This window comes from Rhynchophorus ferrugineus, unplaced genomic scaffold (assembly GCF_030347505.1).
Source record: "Rhynchophorus ferrugineus isolate W39M unplaced genomic scaffold, kcgeb_rfMv2 rfM4, whole genome shotgun sequence".
Taxonomy (NCBI): domain Eukaryota; kingdom Metazoa; phylum Arthropoda; class Insecta; order Coleoptera; family Curculionidae; genus Rhynchophorus; species Rhynchophorus ferrugineus.
In genome coordinates, this window is record NW_027472583.1 from 14,028,883 (window position 1) to 14,049,553 (window position 20,671).

The 20,671-nt window shown below is 33.1% G+C and overlaps 1 protein-coding gene across 2 annotated transcripts in view; it reads left to right on the forward strand.

Annotated features, from left to right (window-relative positions):
- LOC143195208 (A-type potassium channel modulatory protein KCNIP1) overlaps positions 1–20,671 on the forward strand; it is a 438,330-nt gene that overhangs the window by 358,751 nt on the left and 58,908 nt on the right. For both annotated transcript variants that reach the window (XM_076402179.1, XM_076402178.1), the window contains one exon: positions 15,729–15,802. In XM_076402179.1, coding sequence (XP_076258294.1) covers positions 15,729–15,802 — 74 coding nt within the window. The remainder of the gene's footprint in view (positions 1–15,728; positions 15,803–20,671) is intronic.

Sequence of the window (20,671 nt, forward strand, 5' to 3'; positions counted from 1 at the left end):
ACTTTCAATAGCATTGATTATTTGCAAATCGATTCATAAAAATATCAATTAATGTCATTCCGCAATAGCCCTATTCGTCTGATCTACTAGATTTCATGCTATTCAATAAAAGCACATTGATTGGAAAAAATAGACTTTTTATCACATTTTTGATCACAGATCTAAATTCGGCCTAAAAATAACACACTTTAGTTCTTTATGAATAATTATAAAACGTTATCAGTTCTTGATTGACACATATTGCTAAATTACTTTCTACAACGTTCTACCGTTAATTTTAAACCTTCATATAATAACTTTCACAAATCGTTATTTCGCTAGTTCAAGATATTCTTAATCAAATTATCTTTTTATTTAGGTTCTTATGTTTGTGGTTGTTTAAAATTTGTGAATGTTCTAGGCAAGAGTGTAAAATCCGGCAAGGAAAATGATCCCAGTCACGCCAGTAACCAGGCTGGGTAAGACCGGATGTCTTCTGGGGTGATTTCTAAAGTTGGTCACTCGCCAGTCGGCAGGCGAGTGCCGAGGACCGTGGTTCGGGGCCCACGTTAAACTTTAGACCCAGTCCAGATAAACCCATAGTTGTTAAAAGGGGACTTTAAAATATATTTTTAATAAAATGCCCCCTATAATACACAATAATATTATAAGTATATTAATAGTAAATATTTAGTTAACATACATGTTATTTCAAAATAATTTTGTCAGTGAGATATCTTTTCAAGGTCGTTTAAGAATATTTTAGTAATTAGGCAACAAGCTCCAACATTCTCATAGTACAAAATTAACTTGTTAGGTCTATTTAGCCATACCGTTCTTTTTTTCCTCTATAGCCCGCTTCGAACGCATTGTCGAATGAATATTTCACTTTGACTGCGTTAGACTTATTTCATCTCGTTTTATTCGATGTTTTTCATATTTCCAGTATAAACGCTTTCTTTGTTCAATTTCGAACAACATTTCGCAAATAGTTGGGGAATTTTTCATTCAATTCATGTCGTTAATGTGGTTGTTTAAAATACCATCTTGTGTCGTTTTTTTTTTAATACAAATGTTCTTGAAGAAATATTAATATTACTTATCGGTCCATAAGTGACGGAGAAATCGGTGAACATACATTAAAAATATATATAAAGCCGAACATAGAAAGTCCTCTTTTAAAAAAAAAAACGCGTTTCTTAAATACGCGGCAGCATAGCTACTAAAGCAATAAATTAAATTTTGAAAAATCCTCTTAAGAGCTCTTCCTTCCTCTTAATTTAAGAAATCAATAAAAGTTCCCCGCAAATTACACTTATACACCTTAAATTCGAACAGAAAATAGAGAATACAATTAACAGATGCTCAATCTAACCATAAATTGTTTTATAGCAAGAATTTTCAAAATATCTAACTAGCTTCTTTTATTTTCGAACGACTATGACTTTTTTATACACATAAAGAAAGAAATGAACCAAAAAATCTTGCAACAGTGTTGTGATTATATTGCACTCGAATCCAATCGATTTCGCCATTACCAAACAATGCTATTAATTGTACGAGAGATCGACGTTTACCAAAAACTGGAAAATTGATGCGATTTTAATGCCAAACAGCGGTTTCTTTTTCCAGTCGAGCTCCCGTCGCGGACGTGGATAAATAACTTAATTCGAAACGCGGATCTTAATTTCATTAAAAACGAGACAAAGGAGGGGTCGGCTTGATTACGTTAACCGAAAGACGAGCGGGGAATATTTTCGTCCCTTTCCGGCGGGTGGGCCCGTATAAACGGGAACCTTTGCTGCAATTGACTCGTTTTTAATATCGAGATAATGGAACATTCTTTCTTTACGTTTTATTGCAACGTTATTTTTGTCAAATACTGTGTGTAATAATTCAATTAAAATTTTATTATTCATGTATTAATTTTTTCTTGAGGTCTTATTATGGACAATTGGTTTGTGGAGTTTTAGTAATTTGTGTCCTGCAATATTAACATATTTGGATTGTTTTTTTTCTGGAAAAGTACTCAATAGATTTTAATTTTTGCATCTCTAATTTGAGATATAAAACCCGTAATCCAACAGAAACATTTTCCTAATTACTTTTCCACGACTGTAAGTCCTAATTAATAAAATTATAGAATGAACATCAGAGATAATGTATGTCCCTGAATATGTTACAGGAGACTTACGTTCACCTACATGGAGTACACACAATGGTTTTGCGAATTTTCATGTTTTCTTTTGAAATATAGCTTGCTTTGTCTAAGGTATGTGGAGATAGAAATAACAAAAGCGCTGCCTTGTCTGTATTGCTGCGGTTAAATCAGAATAAGACTCATTTTCCTGGTCTCGTTTGAACGCTAATTGTCACTCCTTTTCCTTCGCGTTAATCTAGTTTCATTTTTCTTTCACAAATATATTTTACCATTTGTTCTTGCTAAATGAACTGTATTATCTTATACTAGATCTCATATTAGTGCTATATTTTGTCTTTCGTTAATATTCGTTCTTTCTGCGTCTCATATTTACTCAGGTAATCCAAGCGTGTGGTATAGTAACAAATTTTAAATGAATTGTGCATAGAAAATAGATGCACTGCACAAACTATATGACAACATTCAAAATATTTCCTGAAACAAGCTCTCTGTTAAAATGATGAAATAATCTAATCAGTCACGCCAAAATAACGCATGACGATGTAGCGACCGCTGCGATCGGCCACCACGCATTCACCTATAGCAGGTTCAAAGGTTGGCAACGCTGGTAGATTGGTACCATGCGGTTCCCGGCTATAAAAGACCACCACGATGATGTCTCGCTGTCTTTTATTTTCTCTACTCCCTTGTAACTGTACGACTTACACAGCGCTACCACTGTTCCTTTACCTAACTTAATATCCTGTCCATTCTCCCATCGACCACATGTATCATATGTATCATTTAATCTGACAATAAACAAGTTTGTATTCAACCAGTTTTCTCAGTTCCCGTGCGAATTCCTTCCACAAAATAGAAATGAGCGCTCAGACAAACACTTGCATCGACAGCCACACATTCCGACCGACCCACCAACCAGACGAATATTCCTACAACCTTTTTAAGGGAGAATCATGTTCATATATTTAATTATTAATCATGCCAGAGTGCAACCAATTTGAGCAGTAATTACGTCTTGATTTTCAAGGACGAACTGGCCATCATCATCAAAAAACAGATCTAAAAAATAGATCAATGTACAAACTCAAAAAAAAACTGAAAACCTTGACCTGAAAAAAAAGGTACAAACTCAAGCATACTGCATAGGTTACTTCCTGGCGTTATTGTATTTAGCTTTATATTTTATTTAAAATTGCTATTTTTAAATTGAACACAAAATTGAATATCAATCAATCAATCAATCAAGCAAGTTCCCGTCCTGACACATAGATGGCGCTACTAGAATTAAATCGATATGTTTTTTAGATAGCCCTAACCCTCAAAAGACGCGTGTATAAAATTTGATAGCTGTCAAATCATTAGTTTGTGAATTATAAAATTTTGAGTGAAGCAACTTTTGTTATTGTGAGAAATGAATAAAAAGGAATTTCCCGTGTTGATAAAATATTGCTTTTTGAAGAGAAAAAATACACTTGAAGCAAAAACTTGGCTTGATGCCAAGTTTTCGGATACTGTCCCAGGAAATCAACCATCAAGGATTGGTATGCTAAGTTTAGACGTGGTGAAATGAGCACCGAAGACGGTAAACGCAGTGGACACCCAAAAGAGCTTGTTACCGACGAAAACATTTAAAAAATTCACAAAATGATTTTGAATGACCTAGCAGAACTGAATGAAATAGCAGACACTCTAAATATATTAACTGAACGTGTACATCATATCATTCACGAAGATTTGGATATGAGAAAGCTCTATGAAAAGTGGGTGCCACACGAGCTCACTTTTGACCAAAAACATTGGCGAGTGGATGATTCGGAGTAGTATTTGAAAATGATCAAGCGTAATAAACTGTAGTTTTTGCATCGATATGTGACAATGGATGAAACAGGACTCCATCATTTCACTCCGAAGTCCAATAGACAGTAATCCGAGTGGAATACACACGATGAACCCGCTCGTGGGAAATCGTGGGAAAACGCAACGAAAAGAAAAACGGCCACCTTTGAAGAAAATGAAAGTGCTGCTTCACCAAGATAATGCACCGTGTCAAAAATCCATGAATTGGGCTTCGAATTGTTTCCTCATCCACCGTATTCTCCAGTTCTGTCCCCCAGTGACTATTTCCTGTTCTCAGGTCTCAAAAGAATGCTCATTAAGAAGACATTTTCGTCGAATGAAGAGGTGATCGACGAAACTGAAGCTTATTTTGAGGCAAAGGACAAATCGTACCACAAAGACAGTATCGAAAAGTTGAATGGTCACTATAATCAATTTATCACCCTTGAAGGGAATTATATTGAATGAAAAAAACTAATTTTGCCAAAAAATTTGTTTTACTATGGTAGGCCGGGGACTTTTCTATTAAGCTGTTATTTTCTTAGCAGTTTTCCTATTCAAAATACAGTATCGGAGCATATGTGAAATGTGATAGATAAGACAAGACAGCAACTGCTTAATAGTCAAAATTGTTCCCTTGCAAGTCTGATAGTGCGAATTCGAATCTTTCATCATGTCAGTAATCAGGCTAGAATGTCTTCAGAAATAGTCTCTAACTAGTCACCATTGGGCTTAATATCAAAATCCGCAAACTAACTCTAACGTCAAATGTTTTGCTTGTGTTATCCATTTCCCATCTTTCTGAAACATTTCATATTGTCTTAAACATAACTGAATTAATTTATGGAAAATTCTTAATGAATGGAAATAATTTCATTTAAACTAATAAAAACTAATCGGAGACAATTCCGGTGAAACACGAATTCAGCTAAAATGTCACCCATTGTCCTGCCATAATAATATTAACAAGATATTGTGGTAAAATGTCATAAGATGTCAAATTACGAAACCAATTAAGGCAACCCAAATCAAGCTTAATGTCAGCAATTAAATACAAATGCCGCAAGGTGGCGTCATCATCATAAGATTAGATAGACGGAAACAAATGAGATAACCAGCTGCCTCTGTGGGTCAGCGAAAATTTTCTACTGTAGTTCGGACCCTAGCCCACTTTCGCACCTCTAATTTGAAATATGGAAACCGTAATCCGACGGAAACCTGTTCCTAATTACGTTTCTATAACGGCGAGATAAAACCTTAATTTGGCAACATTTTAAAATGTGATTATCTTTAGTTACGAAGGTTACTTAATTATATCTATACGGTTATATTAAAGCCAAATTCAAAATAAATTAATACACCGTAATAGGTTTAGTACAAATTCGTCCAAATCAGGATTCTTGAAATAGCTGTCAGATCGGTGGCAAAATATATAAATATATATTTTAAGCTAGGAATATTGCTAAAAAAAATCGATATTTATCAAAAAATATGTCGATATCTTTAAGAAAAAAAATTAATTGGAACAAGAAATATCGCAAACACGAAACTATTTTTTTATTTAAATATTAAAAGTAATATGGAACAACATAAAGATTATACGAATAAACAATTGAAGTAATGAAAATACGCAGTTAAAATGGAATTAACTATATGTAATTTGCGTGGGTTTTAATTTTAATTGCATTAAAATATTATGAATTATTATCAACAGTAATTTTGTAAATCTTTTAAAGCTTTGATAAATATTAAGGTGTTTACTGATTAATGCAATACAATATATAACCATATTATGATATTTTTTTCCTTAAACCTGTTATCAATTGTATTACATATTTACCTTGTAGACCTAAGTTTTCAGAAGTCAATAGGTCATTTGATGATTGTAAGTACATTCCTTTAAAAAGTCAATTTCCTAATGATGTTTGTTATAGTTTTAATATGGATGCAAAAGTTGGATATCAATTTCAAAATAATTTTATTCATATATTCCCTGTTTCAATAGACGAACATGTATTAATTCGATTATTATTACATATTTATGTTTATAACATAAAAGAAAACAAAAATATATCTAAAAATATCCGAAGTTGAACTATAGAACAGTTTTGAAAATAATTTTTACTTATGACACTTATGTCATAATGTTCAGTGATGTAGTAATTTAAACGTGTTAGTACTTTGTCGATTACTGAAACTTAATGGAAATTAGGCTTAATTATATATATATATATATATATATATATATATATATATATATATATATATATATATATATATATATATAAATATCAAATATATTTTTTTCTTATATTCGAAATATTGCCAAAACAAGTGTATAATATCATTTTATCAAAATCATATCATATCAAACTGTACTCTGGTATATGACAAATATGATTAACTTACCAAATGGGCGACTTTCGACCAATTGGCAAATACTATTAACATATTTTAACATTACATAAATATCACATAATTTTTAAATTATATATTATATTATATGTATAATGTTAAAACTGCTTATACAACTTAGTATATAACATCACCAGACGCTGTGTTGAATATTATTCAATAAATATTCTACCATCTAACATCCAACAGCCTTGATTTGAAAATAACAAATTCAGAAAGCTGCTGAATGGTTTGAAGGACAATTATTCGTAAATCCATGGTAATCATAGACGGATTAATTCATATAGTTTCCCAAAACAACTCACAGAACTGCAAAAGTCACCAGTAACTGAGTTAACGTGCAATACATTCGCAGCTAAAAATAGCGAGATAACATAACACCAGGTGCGATGAATCCAGATGTTCAGATGAAGCTGTAAGTTATCCAACTAAATATTTGCTTTTATTTGATTTGTCAGGCATTCCGTCATACGTCTTCGATATTAAAAGATACTCTTGGTATGCCTCCCAATGTTTCCGACATATAGTCAATTCAAAATAGGAGTGACACTAAAATAGCAACTCTGAGTTTTAGTAGATTTTGGCTCTGACATATAACAACATTTTAATATAAATAAAATAATTGAACAAATATTCTATTAAATATAATTTATATTAACATTATAGTACCTTAAATGCATTTATTATCGAAGAACTGAAAAGTACAATTAATTTTACAGCCACAACAATCTATAGCTTAGAGTTGTTTTATTATATATACATTGAGTTTTTTTCCACACTAGTATCGATAGGGTTCTAGGCGTGTTTTTTAATGTAGCAGTATCCCCCGAAGGCCTAATCCACTTAATTAACAATTGTATATCTGAGTAATGTATTTTACTTTCATTAGAAATCATATTTATGTTTTACGCTTAGTTCTTATTTCTTTCGATGCAAAATGTATCCTTGTAAAGTCATTATGATATTACTATATTTCTCTTTAGTTGGTCCTGTTACTATCTGTATATATTTTTTTAATCACTGCATTCTGCTTAATGCATTTGCCATATCTGTAAAACAGTTAGTATTATTTCTCACCTCACACGTGTTAACCAAACGTTCATGTATATTCTGAATAATAACACACATGCTCATAAATCTTTCACACTCTATTATATAATTCCCTACAATTAAAGTATATTGATTGTATACTAACCTTTAGTGGTTTCCTCTTTCATCGCCCTGTCTTGGTAATCGTCAGCATTGAATCATAAACCAATATTTACAAGGTTTTATTCAATCACTGTCACTTTCAGAAACAGTAGTCAAATTAATAACCAAGCTGTTTATTTCCAATCTATTAAAAACTTGCTCAAGATTCTACCATTTGTCAATTTCTTCTTCAATGTGTCTGATCGAGCTCACACATCCAAGGTGTTATTTTCGACAATGCCTGTTTTCATAAATCCAGACTGTTCTGGTTTAAATATCCTCCTCGACCTGAATATCAATTGTAATAATTCTTTGCAATACCCCATATCAACTCAATTGGATTAAAAATGCACTGATAAGGAGGAAGACGTAATACTCTATGGCCATAACATTCAGTAATCTGATCTACTATGCATCTTTTCTCAGGCTTATTTCTAAATAAAACCATTCCTGTTTCCAGCATGAAGAACTATATATCTGCAATGAATAAATGTTATGGCTAGCAAAACCTAATCGATAATTATTCCAACGTTTACCTTTTTATATCAACTTTTGTTGTCTTTACACTATATTTATTATCATCTTGCCGTGAGCAACCCAATGTAACATTTTGAAATAGTCATGTCTCATTTAAATATATAAATTGGTATATTTCTTCCTTAATTTTGTTATGTTTTTAAAAATTGTATTATTTTAAAAGCAATCTCTGAAAGTTCCATTAAACCCCTTCGTGGGTCATCTTTACACCACTTAAATCCTATAGTATCCAACAATGTATGAACGAACGTTCTACATTAATAGCTGTATATCTTTTGGGTCTTTGTGGATGCTTTCCAGACTAACAATTTTCTCTGAAATAATTGTATTAAATTATGTTTCGATTGAAAAAACTGCTTACTGTTTTGTACATTTCGTATACTTGATCTCTGAAACACCAAGCTGATCTTGATTCGTCACCTGTTTCGCATAAACACGGTTTCTTTTTGGCGAATTTAAGGTTATATTGTTTTTTATTTTTTGAGACACTTTAGCGACCGTGTACGTACTAATATTCAATGCAGCTGCAATGCGCAAAAAAATATTTTCAATAAAAACCACGGCGATTTCAAATTTATTAAAACAAAGGGTTAAAACAACGTTTGCCGGTTTATAACCCGTAATTATAATATTTTGAAAAATGTTCAGACGTTTGGCAAACGAACAACATTTGCAAGCTCATTCCTTTACATATTCGAACTTCTTTAACAGCATTTTATCTATTTTTAAGTAGAATAATATGACAAGGATAATATCGTCTGACTGTAAGACGAATTTACAACTTTAGACAGACACATATTGACACTCGTGTCACTGCTATTTTGAATTGACTATATATGCCATTCGAATTCAATCGCTTGCAGTTTCCGGTGCGACTTGCATTTGCAATCACCATCAACAAGACGGAAAGACAATCACTTTACGTGAAAATAGAACACCGGCCAAATATAACCAGTAAATAGTTTTAAAAATAATAATCGATATTATGTTGGTGATATGTCTAATTATTATTAGTTTTGGTATTCTATAGACACGAGTAATGTATTAATAGATCCACAAGTATGGGTAGAATAACAATGAGGCCAAAATAATGTTATGTAATCTACGTTAAATTTCAGATAATGTAATAATAGTTTATAGTTTGAATCCTTTAACATCCTTGTGGCTGAGGGCGAGGCGTTTGGGTCCATGGAATAAATCGAAAATGTGGCAAAATTGAGTGTTGTGAATAAATTACCTATTTTAATGGGTTACGGTTCGGTGTGGTTTAAGTTATCTATCTAAATATCTAAATAATTTACGAAAAACTGGAAAGGAGAAGTTTAAATTAAATCTATAGATCGGATATAATTAAATGAATCATATATATTCAATTTTAATATTGAATATAATTAGACATATAGTCAAAAATTAAACACATATTTTTTGTTTATCCTTAGGGGTCAACTACCCAAAAACACCGTGACCAAAATGTATTTCTCATCATAATACAAGTCTACAAATTATACTCAAACTAGCGACCCGCCCCGGCTTCGCACGGGTGCAATGCTGATACTAAATTAAATACACTACAGAAAAAATATGAACGTTGTATATAAAAACATAGCGGCCCGCTCCGACTTTGCACGGGCATAAAATATATATGCCTATGTCACTCAATGAAAACATGATTAAAATCGATCCAATATTTTTGGTTTATTCATTACTGCCCTTGGCCTGCACGCATTAAATTTGGAGTAAAACAATTCCTCTTCCCCTATACTTACTATGAAGATTTCCTGCTATCTTTGGAATATCTAAATTCATACAATTTTTATTACATTACACATTTTTAAACGCAAATTTTAAATTTGTAATATCTCCGAAAATATTTGTTTAATTTACATGCTGTAAGGAACCATATTGATCTATATTAATTGCACACTGTATTTAAGGTACTTAATTCGATAAGGATTAATGCCGTATTGCTTAAAATAGCTTCGTAAATAAGCCATTTTCTCACGTAAAAAGTAAACAATAAAAATGGTTAATGTGGGTTATCCCTAAAAGATAAACATATACCAACGCGGACTTTTTTGTAGACCTTTTTATGGTGTACAATACTGTAGTACATTAATTTGATCTAACTCGTAGGGTTAGGCAGCGTTTTTGCTAATTGCTAAATAAGCCCAAAAAAATAGGTTAATTTACGACATCACGTTAGAAACCTCTAAAATTAGCAATGTTGCCTTAGTATATTATGCATGTATTATACATATAAACCTTCCTCTTGAATCACTCTATCTATTGAAAACTGCGACTTTGTTTTATACTGTGTAGTGATTATGGACCCGAGCAACGAAATGAAAAGGACTCTTAACGTTACTTGATATCCTGAAGTCAAATCTTTAATTCGTATGTTGATATTGGTTCTAGTTTCCGAGCTCTCGCATGGTAGCAGCATTACCCTTTTATATTGGCTGTTAGGTGACCACATTGCACTAAACATCATTCTGAAATTATTTTTGTGCTGCAGTTGTGCTTCAGAACGTGTAAGAATGCAGAGAGAACGTTACAAAGGATTCACATCGATTCAGAATATCTTGTTAGGTTTATGGATCTAATATGCTCGGTAATCGTGGAAAATAATTTCAAATGCACTCAAAGACGCATATTTACAGTACTTTATATTTTCTATAGTAATTCACTGTCGCTGGTTGGGATACAATATGGATTCACAAAGCTTTGCTGTTCATGATCGTCATTATATGAGAAAGGTGTGGCTGAGTAGTATCCAAGATGAGCCAAAACAACAAAAGACTCTACCACAGGAAGCATTATTGCAACCACTTCACAATAACCTTGGCCTTATTAAAAGCTTTGTTAAAAAGCTCAAGCGCAAGGAATCAGCTTTTCAGTACATACCAAGTTATTTCCAAAATTGTTATAGGCAAAAATCAATGGAGGAATATTTACCCGAATTTATATTCGAAAACTGACACATAGTTTATAAAATTTTTAACACCTGACGTAACATAACTTTCTCGGTAACCACAAATCATAGGATTTTCAAGCACATAATCGACAATTTGCTGCAAAATTAGCACGAGAATCTCAGATATCTCAAAATGTATTTCTTCTATTCATATATTGATATTTTCCCACAAAACTTGGACGACACGAGGGAGAGCGACCACACCAAGATATAGCGGAAATAAAAAAGCAATACCAAGGATTTGAAACTCGGTTCGTTTCTGATTTATATTTTTTAATTCAATAAATAGCCGTTAATGGTCAAAAATAGATATATATAATATAGGATAATAATGAATTTTTTGAATATTTCGAAAAAAAAATCAATTTAAACAATAAGCAGAATACTGATTTAAGTCATAAATAGCTTTTGGCTGAACAGGTACAAAACCATGTATACTTTGTTATATACATATACATGTCTCTTTAAAGTTTCTTTCTGTACATTATTATCAATCATATTTAGCTGATTGGCAAGTACATTGACTAAACTTTGTACGCTAACACTCTTACTATGAAACATACTTGGCATTATATTCGTCATGAATTTTAAAGAGATATCACTCTGTATTTCTTCATTGAACACACAATACACACATCTGTAGGATAGACTATAATGTCCAATACTTGGAATCGTTGAATGATTCTTCATATGATAAAAAGGGCCCTCTTCCACAAATAACCGGTTATTTCCAAGGACTTACTAAGCAGTCCTCGTACTAAAATCTTTTTTTTTATATGTTCCTTATGTTAATATAAGTCTGCTTTTTATCAATGAGATATTATCTGGACTAGACCTATTGTTTATCGTGGGCTCCGAATCCGGTCCTCAGCGATTTAACCTAAAACATCCGGTCTTATCCAGCGTGGGTACTGATGTGATCGGTATAGTTATTCCTTGTCGGAGTTTCCACTGCTGCGTATAAAAACAATTACAATCACAAACATAAAGTACATCCATGCCCCAGCAGGATTTGAATCGGCGACTATCGGAACATGAGGAGGACCGTGCTGTCGTCTTAACACTGCGCCATCAATCCGGCAAAATCAAATATTTTTAGATAGGTAAATTGAATCCTATTTTAACTAAATAATAATTTTCTAAAAACTTTATTTCTTAAATTGTACTGAATCAATACAATTATATCCGGAATATTATAAGCTTTCTGCTGTGCTTCATGAGACTGAACGTGTTAGCTGAATATTATTTTCCATTGCGCTTTTGAAACGGGTTATGTCCAATTATTGACGATGGGTAGTGGAAAGTCGCCAACGAATATTAATTGGTCTCTAGCGCTGAACGTAATTGGATGCGTCTGATAAAAACGACGAAGAAAGGCTGCATTTTAACGAGAACTGATTTTCACCTAAATAAAAGTATTGGAACAAAAAATATCGAAAGCTCTAAATCAAATATCGGTGCATGAATAAACTATAATATGATTTATAACGAGATAATGAAAACTATTGGCTCGTATTCAAACGGTTAATATTTTCGGTTCATGGCGTTGACGGAATTCATCATGAAACCCAGCTTGATATGAATAGGTGAAGAAAGCAAACATCTTGTTTCTGTGAGAAAAACATTATTTTACCACAATAGTAACTGGAAACATTGTTGACTCAATTTATACATGTAACATGGTATGTTGATCTATAAAATTTTCCAAAACCAGATATTCTGTACTACGTCCAACAAAAATACTATTAAATACGTCGTTACAGCAATATTACCACCATTCCTCAGTCCTTCCAATAAAACAGCTAGTGCAGGTTATAGGTGACGTCGAATATACTGCCAAATGCAGTTCCTAAAAATATAAAAATCGTTTTAAACTCGGACGGTTTTAAAACTGTTCCTCCTCTATGTACTTCCCGATGATTTCATTATATTCTACTCATAAGTTTGTGAAATACTGTGCTAAGGGTCAAGCAACTTTTGTTACTGCGAAAAAAATGGATAAAAAGAAATTTCGCGTGTTGATAAAATATTGTTTTTTGAAGGGAAAAAGTACAGTTGAAACAAAAACTTGGCTTGATGCCGAGTTTCCGGACACTGCCACAGGAAAATCAACCGTCAAGGGTTGGTATGCTAGGTTTAGACGTGGTGAAATGAGTTTTTGCGTCGATATGTGACAATGAATGAAACATGGCTCCATCATTTTAATCCGAAATCCAATCGACAGTCATCAGAGCGTCAAACAGTCGGATGGCAAGGTTATGGCGTCTGTATTTTGGGATGCGCATAGAATAATTTTCATTGACTACCTTGAAAAGCGAAGGCCCATCAACAGCGACCATTACATAGCGTTATTGGACCGTTTGAAGAACGGAGTCTCCGAAAAACGGCCGCATTTGAAGAAACATTGATTTGATTCATTGATTGTCGCAAGTCAGTGAAAACGATGGCAAAAAATATTGGCACCATATTCTCCAGATCTAGCCCCCAGTGACTATTTTCTGTTCTCAGAATTCAAAAGAATGCTCGCTAAGAAGAAATGTTTGTCGAATGAAGAGGTGATCACCGAAACTGAGGCCTATTTTCAAGCAAGGACCAAATCGTACTATAAAAATGGTATCGAAAAATTGGAGGGTCGCTATAATCGGTGTATCACCCTTGAAGGGAATTATGTTGAGTAAAAATAACTAATTTTGCCAAAAAAATGTGTTTTACTATAGTAGGCCGGGGACTTTTCAAATGACCTGTTATGCCGTTACAAATGATCACGCGTCCGATTGAGGGTTAATTAAATTTACTCTCTATCTATAAAAGACAAAATAAAAAATAAAAACAAAATAAAAGCAAAAATAAAAGACAAAAAAGGCAAACAATATTCTTTCAAAAAGCAATTAATATCATTCATTTTTCATTCAAGATGACTTTAACCTCCATTCATTATTTGCCGTTTTTTTTTCTATTGTCTTAAGACGACTTAATTATGAGGTAAAACGAACAAGCTTGAATCCAAGTGAGGCGGCATGATCGAGACCCCCGCCCTCCTCCTCCCACCCGACTCGGAAAACTTTTTACGACCGTCGAAAAGTTCGACCGCGTTAAAAATTAATTAATTAAATGGCGGAGGGCGGCGGCCTGTTTTGACTGAAAAGCAGCTCGAGCTCGGCAAGGCAAAAAAATGGCAAAAAATGTGGAAGCTTTCACCTTTGGGCCGTTAAAGATTCATGGATGGAGATGTTTTCGAATCTAAAAAAGATCCATGGATAAAATCTCGCTCTTTCATTCATAATTAAAGAGATGGCCGGGGTTGTATTGAACGTTGTGTCTCTTATTCTCGAGGCACGCTATTAGTATTTTTAAGGGAATCTAGTTTCGAGGGATTTGGACGGAATCCGGTTTATGTTACGACGTAAAATATGCATGAGTTGTGCAAGGTGTAGAGTTTTAAAACAAATACATTTATGGTACTCGGTATCTCAGTTATGACGTTCTATTTTTTGTAATAGCTTTCACACGCCAGTCTATGATTATGATTATACTATTATTTCATATCAGGTACACCGGAAAGTCATTATTGGTTTTTTATGGAAAAAAATTTGTCGAGAAAATGGAAAAATTTTTGTATTCAAGGAATTGGCCATTTGATTCTATACATCTTGTCCCTCTTTCATGCAATTTATAGATGCCATCTCAAAATAACCGTTTGTCCTTTGAGCAAAACCATTCATCTAGCTATTTCCTAACTTCTTCGAAATTGGCGAAGCACTGCTCTGCAAGCGCGTGTCCCATTGACACGAAATGTCGAGAGTACGGCGGGTGCATCCAAATGTTTTCAACGCTTCCTGACCGATTTTGCTTTATGAGATGGTGCGTTCTCGTGCTGCAAAATCACTTTACCATGTCTTCGGGTTCATTCTGGGCGTTTCACGATCAATAAATGGTTCAAATTAATCATTTGTTGTCGGTAGCGATCATTAACTATTACACCAGGTTTCAACAGTTAGTAATACACCACACCACTCTGGTTCCACCAAATACAAAGTCAATCGGCCGGTTTCAACTGGTAATAACTATGACTTGTTATACTTCGGGCTTTCAACATAAAGCCACTTTTCATTACCCATCACTATTCGACGATTATCTTTGAAGTAGCATTTCACCACCGATTTTTCGATTTTCCATGTGCCCGTCCTTCAATTTATGTGGCACCTATCTTCCCATTTCTTGGATTTTCTTCCTGGACCTCATTTAATGTTTCTAGCAGTTATTTTTGGTTTCGTTCCTCATCCAATAACTTTTGCAGTTTCGCATCCTCAAGTTTTTTGGTCTACCAGAACGTTTTTTGTCTTTCACATCCAAATCACCACTTTTAAATTTAAGTACCACGCCTTACATATGATAAAAGAAAGTTTAAAATCATAGATATGTAAAGCAAACCGAAAAAGAAAATTAGGCAACCAACCATGCCACATTAATATAGTATAGTCTAATAATAATAGTAAGTAGTTACTGACGATAAGGCCTGCTTTTTAGTTGGACAGTTTGGTTCAAATATTGATATTAAAATTGACATAAAATTCAGTTGTTTAACACAGCTGTCTTTTCCCAGTACGACTATAAATAAAAGTTTTTTTGTTCCAGCAAACAGTAGTCAATATGCCCATTACGTATTCAATACATTAGATCAAGACCACAGTGGATTAATAAGTTTCGAGGTAAGTTAACTAAAGTATCATTAGATAACTGATATATAGTGTGGCAAAAATTCCGCTACCATTTTGATGGCAGCCATCTTGGTCATGTGACGTTTAACTCAGTTTTACTTTAACCATTGTGTTATGTTTAACATCCAAAATTTATTATGGATAAATATACGCCGTAAGAACGAGCAGAAATAGTGACATATATTGCATTATATTGAAAATATTCGTTGTATTATTGCCACGTAACGGAAATTGTGTCAAAAATATCCTAACCGTCCAATTGTCGTTTACATCAAAGCATTCGCTAAACACTACGTATGGTGTGGTATTCACTCTGGAAACATCATTGGTCCCTATTTATGTTGAGCAATGTTATAAGCAATAAAAATGGTAGCGGGAAATTTCCCCCACGTTGCAGAATTAAAAGATAACCAGAAACGATATATGTAAAAAGGAGTTGTTACCTTATTTATATCGTACCATACTTTACGCTGCATTACATTATGTAATAATGATCATTGTTCATCATGGCATTTATTAATATTTGTCTTTTATTTATCCATATTATTAAGACTGTATCATCTAAAATCCTGATATCCTAATTATTTATGAAATTATTATTATGTCTTTAAAAGAATTGATCTCTGTAAAATATCTCTCTGTTTTTGATTTTGTTGAAAGCATGGTTTTATTTGAATAACAAAATAACTGAATATATTCTTACAGATAGATAGATAGATAGATAGATTATCAATATATATCCCAGAAACCCAAGCTGGTCATTTGTCGGCCATTGCTTGCTTCAATTTACTTTTACTGGTATTGCTGCCTCGATATATTGCTTTTTTCATCTTAGATTATCATGGGTTATTCACTTTTTATATACCTTTAACAATACGGTGCATAAACCTTTTCTGTTCTGATTACTATTCATGCCACATCTGTAAACATCTGTAAATAATTAATCAATATTTTGGTAATGACGTTACGAAGTCCCTTTTATACTTGGCACGGATCTTATTGTCAAAATCACGGCCTTTTAAGTAACTTTCACAACAAATTCAAATTTTTCGAGCATAACATTTAACATATTTAATGCATCGCAAATCAAAAAACGTTACTGTATGTTGTCTAACCTACCAAATAAAAATATAGCTACCACAGTGAACATATTCGTTAAAAAAACTTTTATAGTGATAAAATATTTATAGTTTATCTACAAAATAACCGTTATAAACGTTTTAGAAACATAAAATTAAATATATCGACTTAATGTAATAAAACTTAAATATAATGCTAAAAATGACTGATTTATCGTAATCTCAATAAATATCTGAGACTTTATCAATATACAACACGACCTCTATAACCTGAATTTTTATAAAATCAGATTATTCGGTGATCCAATCAAGATTATCAAGATCAAAGTTTTTATAAATAAAATCTGCGTCTCTGGATTTGAAAAAAAGTCAAATGTAGATGAAAAAACTTTAAGCAGACAAAACTGAATGATTCTATAAATAACAGATTGATGACCTTTTTTCCAAGCTCAGATCAGAGATATCGAATGTAATGACAGATGAGGATTTAATCAGCTTAAGATTCCAATTCATCATACATGCTAGGCTTTCATTAAAAAAGTTCATTGTATAAAAAGTTTATGTTAAGATATGATAAAGAAAGATATGATAAGTCTAACATAATGCTTTTCGGAAATATAGTTAAAAATTTTTAAAGTTGATGAAAAGTTTCTATGCGTGTTTATATGGTAAAAGCCATTTTGTTCTAGCGCTAATTTCCAGGATACTAGTAGGCAGTATATACCGTCTCTTGTGTTAATATATTTGGGATGTTTACAGCCAATATCAGTAAAACCAATAGAAGAATAAGTATACGATCGAAAAAACATCGCAGCGCTGTTGATAAAACAAAACACACAGTATATGATTTATTTTGACAAAACAAAAACAATAGACAATAAACTGCATAAAATAACTCTGCTTGATTGGGTGAATCTTGGTTTGTATCACATGATATTAGTTCAAATCATACAAGACCTGACGATATCAGTTGCGATATCTGTATGTGTCTGTATCTATCGGCTAAGATATTAAAGTTTATTCTGTGAACGTCTGGATATAAGGGTTTGGTTTATATTATAAAATAAAATAATTTTTGAAGTAATATAAAAGTATTTTAAACCCGTATGTTTTAAGACGCCTTAAGAGCGGTTTTAAAGCCTTCACATTTCATAACTGATGGAACGACAAATATCCAGCAGGATAGCGTTACGTGTCACACTGGCAATTTGATAAGTGTAGCTACCTCTTGAATAGGCTTTTTTATAACATTTTTATTAGATACGCTTAGTACAATCTTAATTATAAATTAATTAATAACGACATTTCATTTTTCACAAGCAATGCGAGTGCGAGAAAATACATCAATATGTATTCCTCAATTATAAAATTATAATAACTTATAGCTATAGTTTACACTAAATGTATACACTTTATATAAGTTTGTATGGTTTGGTTCGTTTCAATATCCTGACATCCTGCGCGCTGTCCAGCAGTTCTTTTGCTTCCACGTTAGTATGATTTAGTAATCTCCTTTCGTGTTTGTGAAAGGAGTTTGCGTTCCAAGGTGAAATCTTGGATAACCTCGCAAATCCATTTGATTTCCAGGTCATAGTACAGTTCTTCGTTGGTTACGTAGCGATAAGCAATGGTAATCAATCGAAGAACCTTGTTTTGGCAGCGTTTTTTTACTGTTCTTATTATTTTATCGGCACGAAGCAGATAAAACAAACATAGACACAGTTTATTTTATAAGTTTGACTTATAAAAAAAACGCGTGCGTAAGACGAGAGTATAGATATATATCGACGACTAATAAGCAGTAGGTGCATGATAGCGTACCTAGACTACGGAAAAACCGGTCCGAGACGCTACGCAACCTCTTAAATGACGTAGATTGGTCATCAAGATTGTACCACTAGAGACTGTTCGATAGATAGATAGATGGATTTGAAAATTAGATCACTTTAATCTCTAGAATGGTGAGATTAGAACTCCACAGACATTATAACGATATTATATTCGATACATAATTCATTAATACCAAATACACAGCCGATTTCATTTAATTTTAACATCGACCCTTCCTTATTAAAATTCCCTGTATTTCAATTTATGGTAATTATAACGAACGATTCACACACTATTATGCCATCAGTCTCTTAAGCATAGAAGCATGACAATAAGACCACGATGTGATGAAATATAGACAATCCTATATAGAAAAATTAAAAAATATTGCTTTATATCAAAAGGAATCTATCAAACTATAGTGACAAATTGTATTATTATACATAAACGTAACTAAAAATTACTTATGATACAAATCTTTTTAGGAGCTTCTAGCTACGTCTTCCCCAAGGTCGAGTTTGCCACAGAAGTCTATGAAGGTTTTGTTCATCTTTCATTCGACAGATATTTCAAGTAAATTGTAATAAGTCTCTTTGAATTTGTCGCATCTTCGCTTTTTAATACGGTCATAGAGGAAAACATGAAGAATTTGCCTTAATCATCGCTTTTAACATCAAGCTTATAGATATCAGAGTGCAACAGTATCCAAGTCTCGGAACTATACAAGAGGATTGTCAAGATAAAGTTCGAAAGAGCCGGATTTTAGTCTTGATCATAATATTTCCTCTTCTTCACATGTACTATCTTGGGGAACCAAAATACCGAGATTGGACTTACTACTTCGGCTGCAGATATCACTGCCAAGGAGTTTCTAGCGTCATATTAAAGGCCTTGTTTTTTTAGGAACTTAAACTTATGAAAATGCGAGGTATAAATGCAAGTAACTGTTAACCAACCTAATCTAAATGCTAGATTAGTTTTGAAATTGCTCTACATAAAATAACAATTTTCTGGGCCGAAGATTTAAAAATGTTGATTTTGATGTTTATAACAAGGAACGGTCTGGAGAGCCAGAAAAATTCGAAGATAATGAATTGCAAGACTTATCGAACGAGAATTCAGCTGAAAAAATACAAGAATACATACAAGCACCTGATGTATCAATTATTCGACTAGATAATTCGATAATCCACTCAAAATTATCATGATCAACGTCTTTATAAATATAATCCACGTTTTTAGATTTCAAAAATAGTTAAACAAAGATAAAAATAGAGCACATAAACAGAATTAACAGTATGATTTAATCACTAAATCGTAGTTAATACAAAAAGTGTTACATCCTCAATTCTCGCTCAGATTTCCTTTTCCTGCATACATTAAACAAATACCCGAATGACCCTTAGAACGCGGTCCGAACCGGGAGATCGCCGAAGTCTATTTCCATTTGCCCTCGGGCGAGCCGCCGCCACTTCAATTTCCCTAAGCCGGAGATCTAAATTGGCATGCCCCAACTACACAAAACTATTTCCCAGACCTGGGTATTGTCGCGACCGCTCTTACGTCGACCGCCGGCTGCCTCTCTCGCTCCGATCTTCTTTTCTTGCGACATCTCCGTCTCGGTCCTCTCCGTCACAGGAAAGTGCCATCGTCGAGACGACCAGCAATTAACAATTTAGCGAGAGGCGAGGTATCGTTAATTTAGTTTGTCGCCGGTTGGCCGTTAGAATCCTATTAAATCCTCGAGAATGTGGTTATGGTGGGCTTATTTTTCAAATCTCACTAGTCCTAAACAGAAAAAAACTGGACAGCGTCAAGGGATGTTGTTAATTTGGTCTAAGTTTAGATTATGAGGGCTGTGAATTCATTTTTTTAACTAATCGTTGTTATGCCGCCACTTTTTTCTTCCTTCAAAACTCGGCTAAAACATATCGATGTAATCGACAACCAG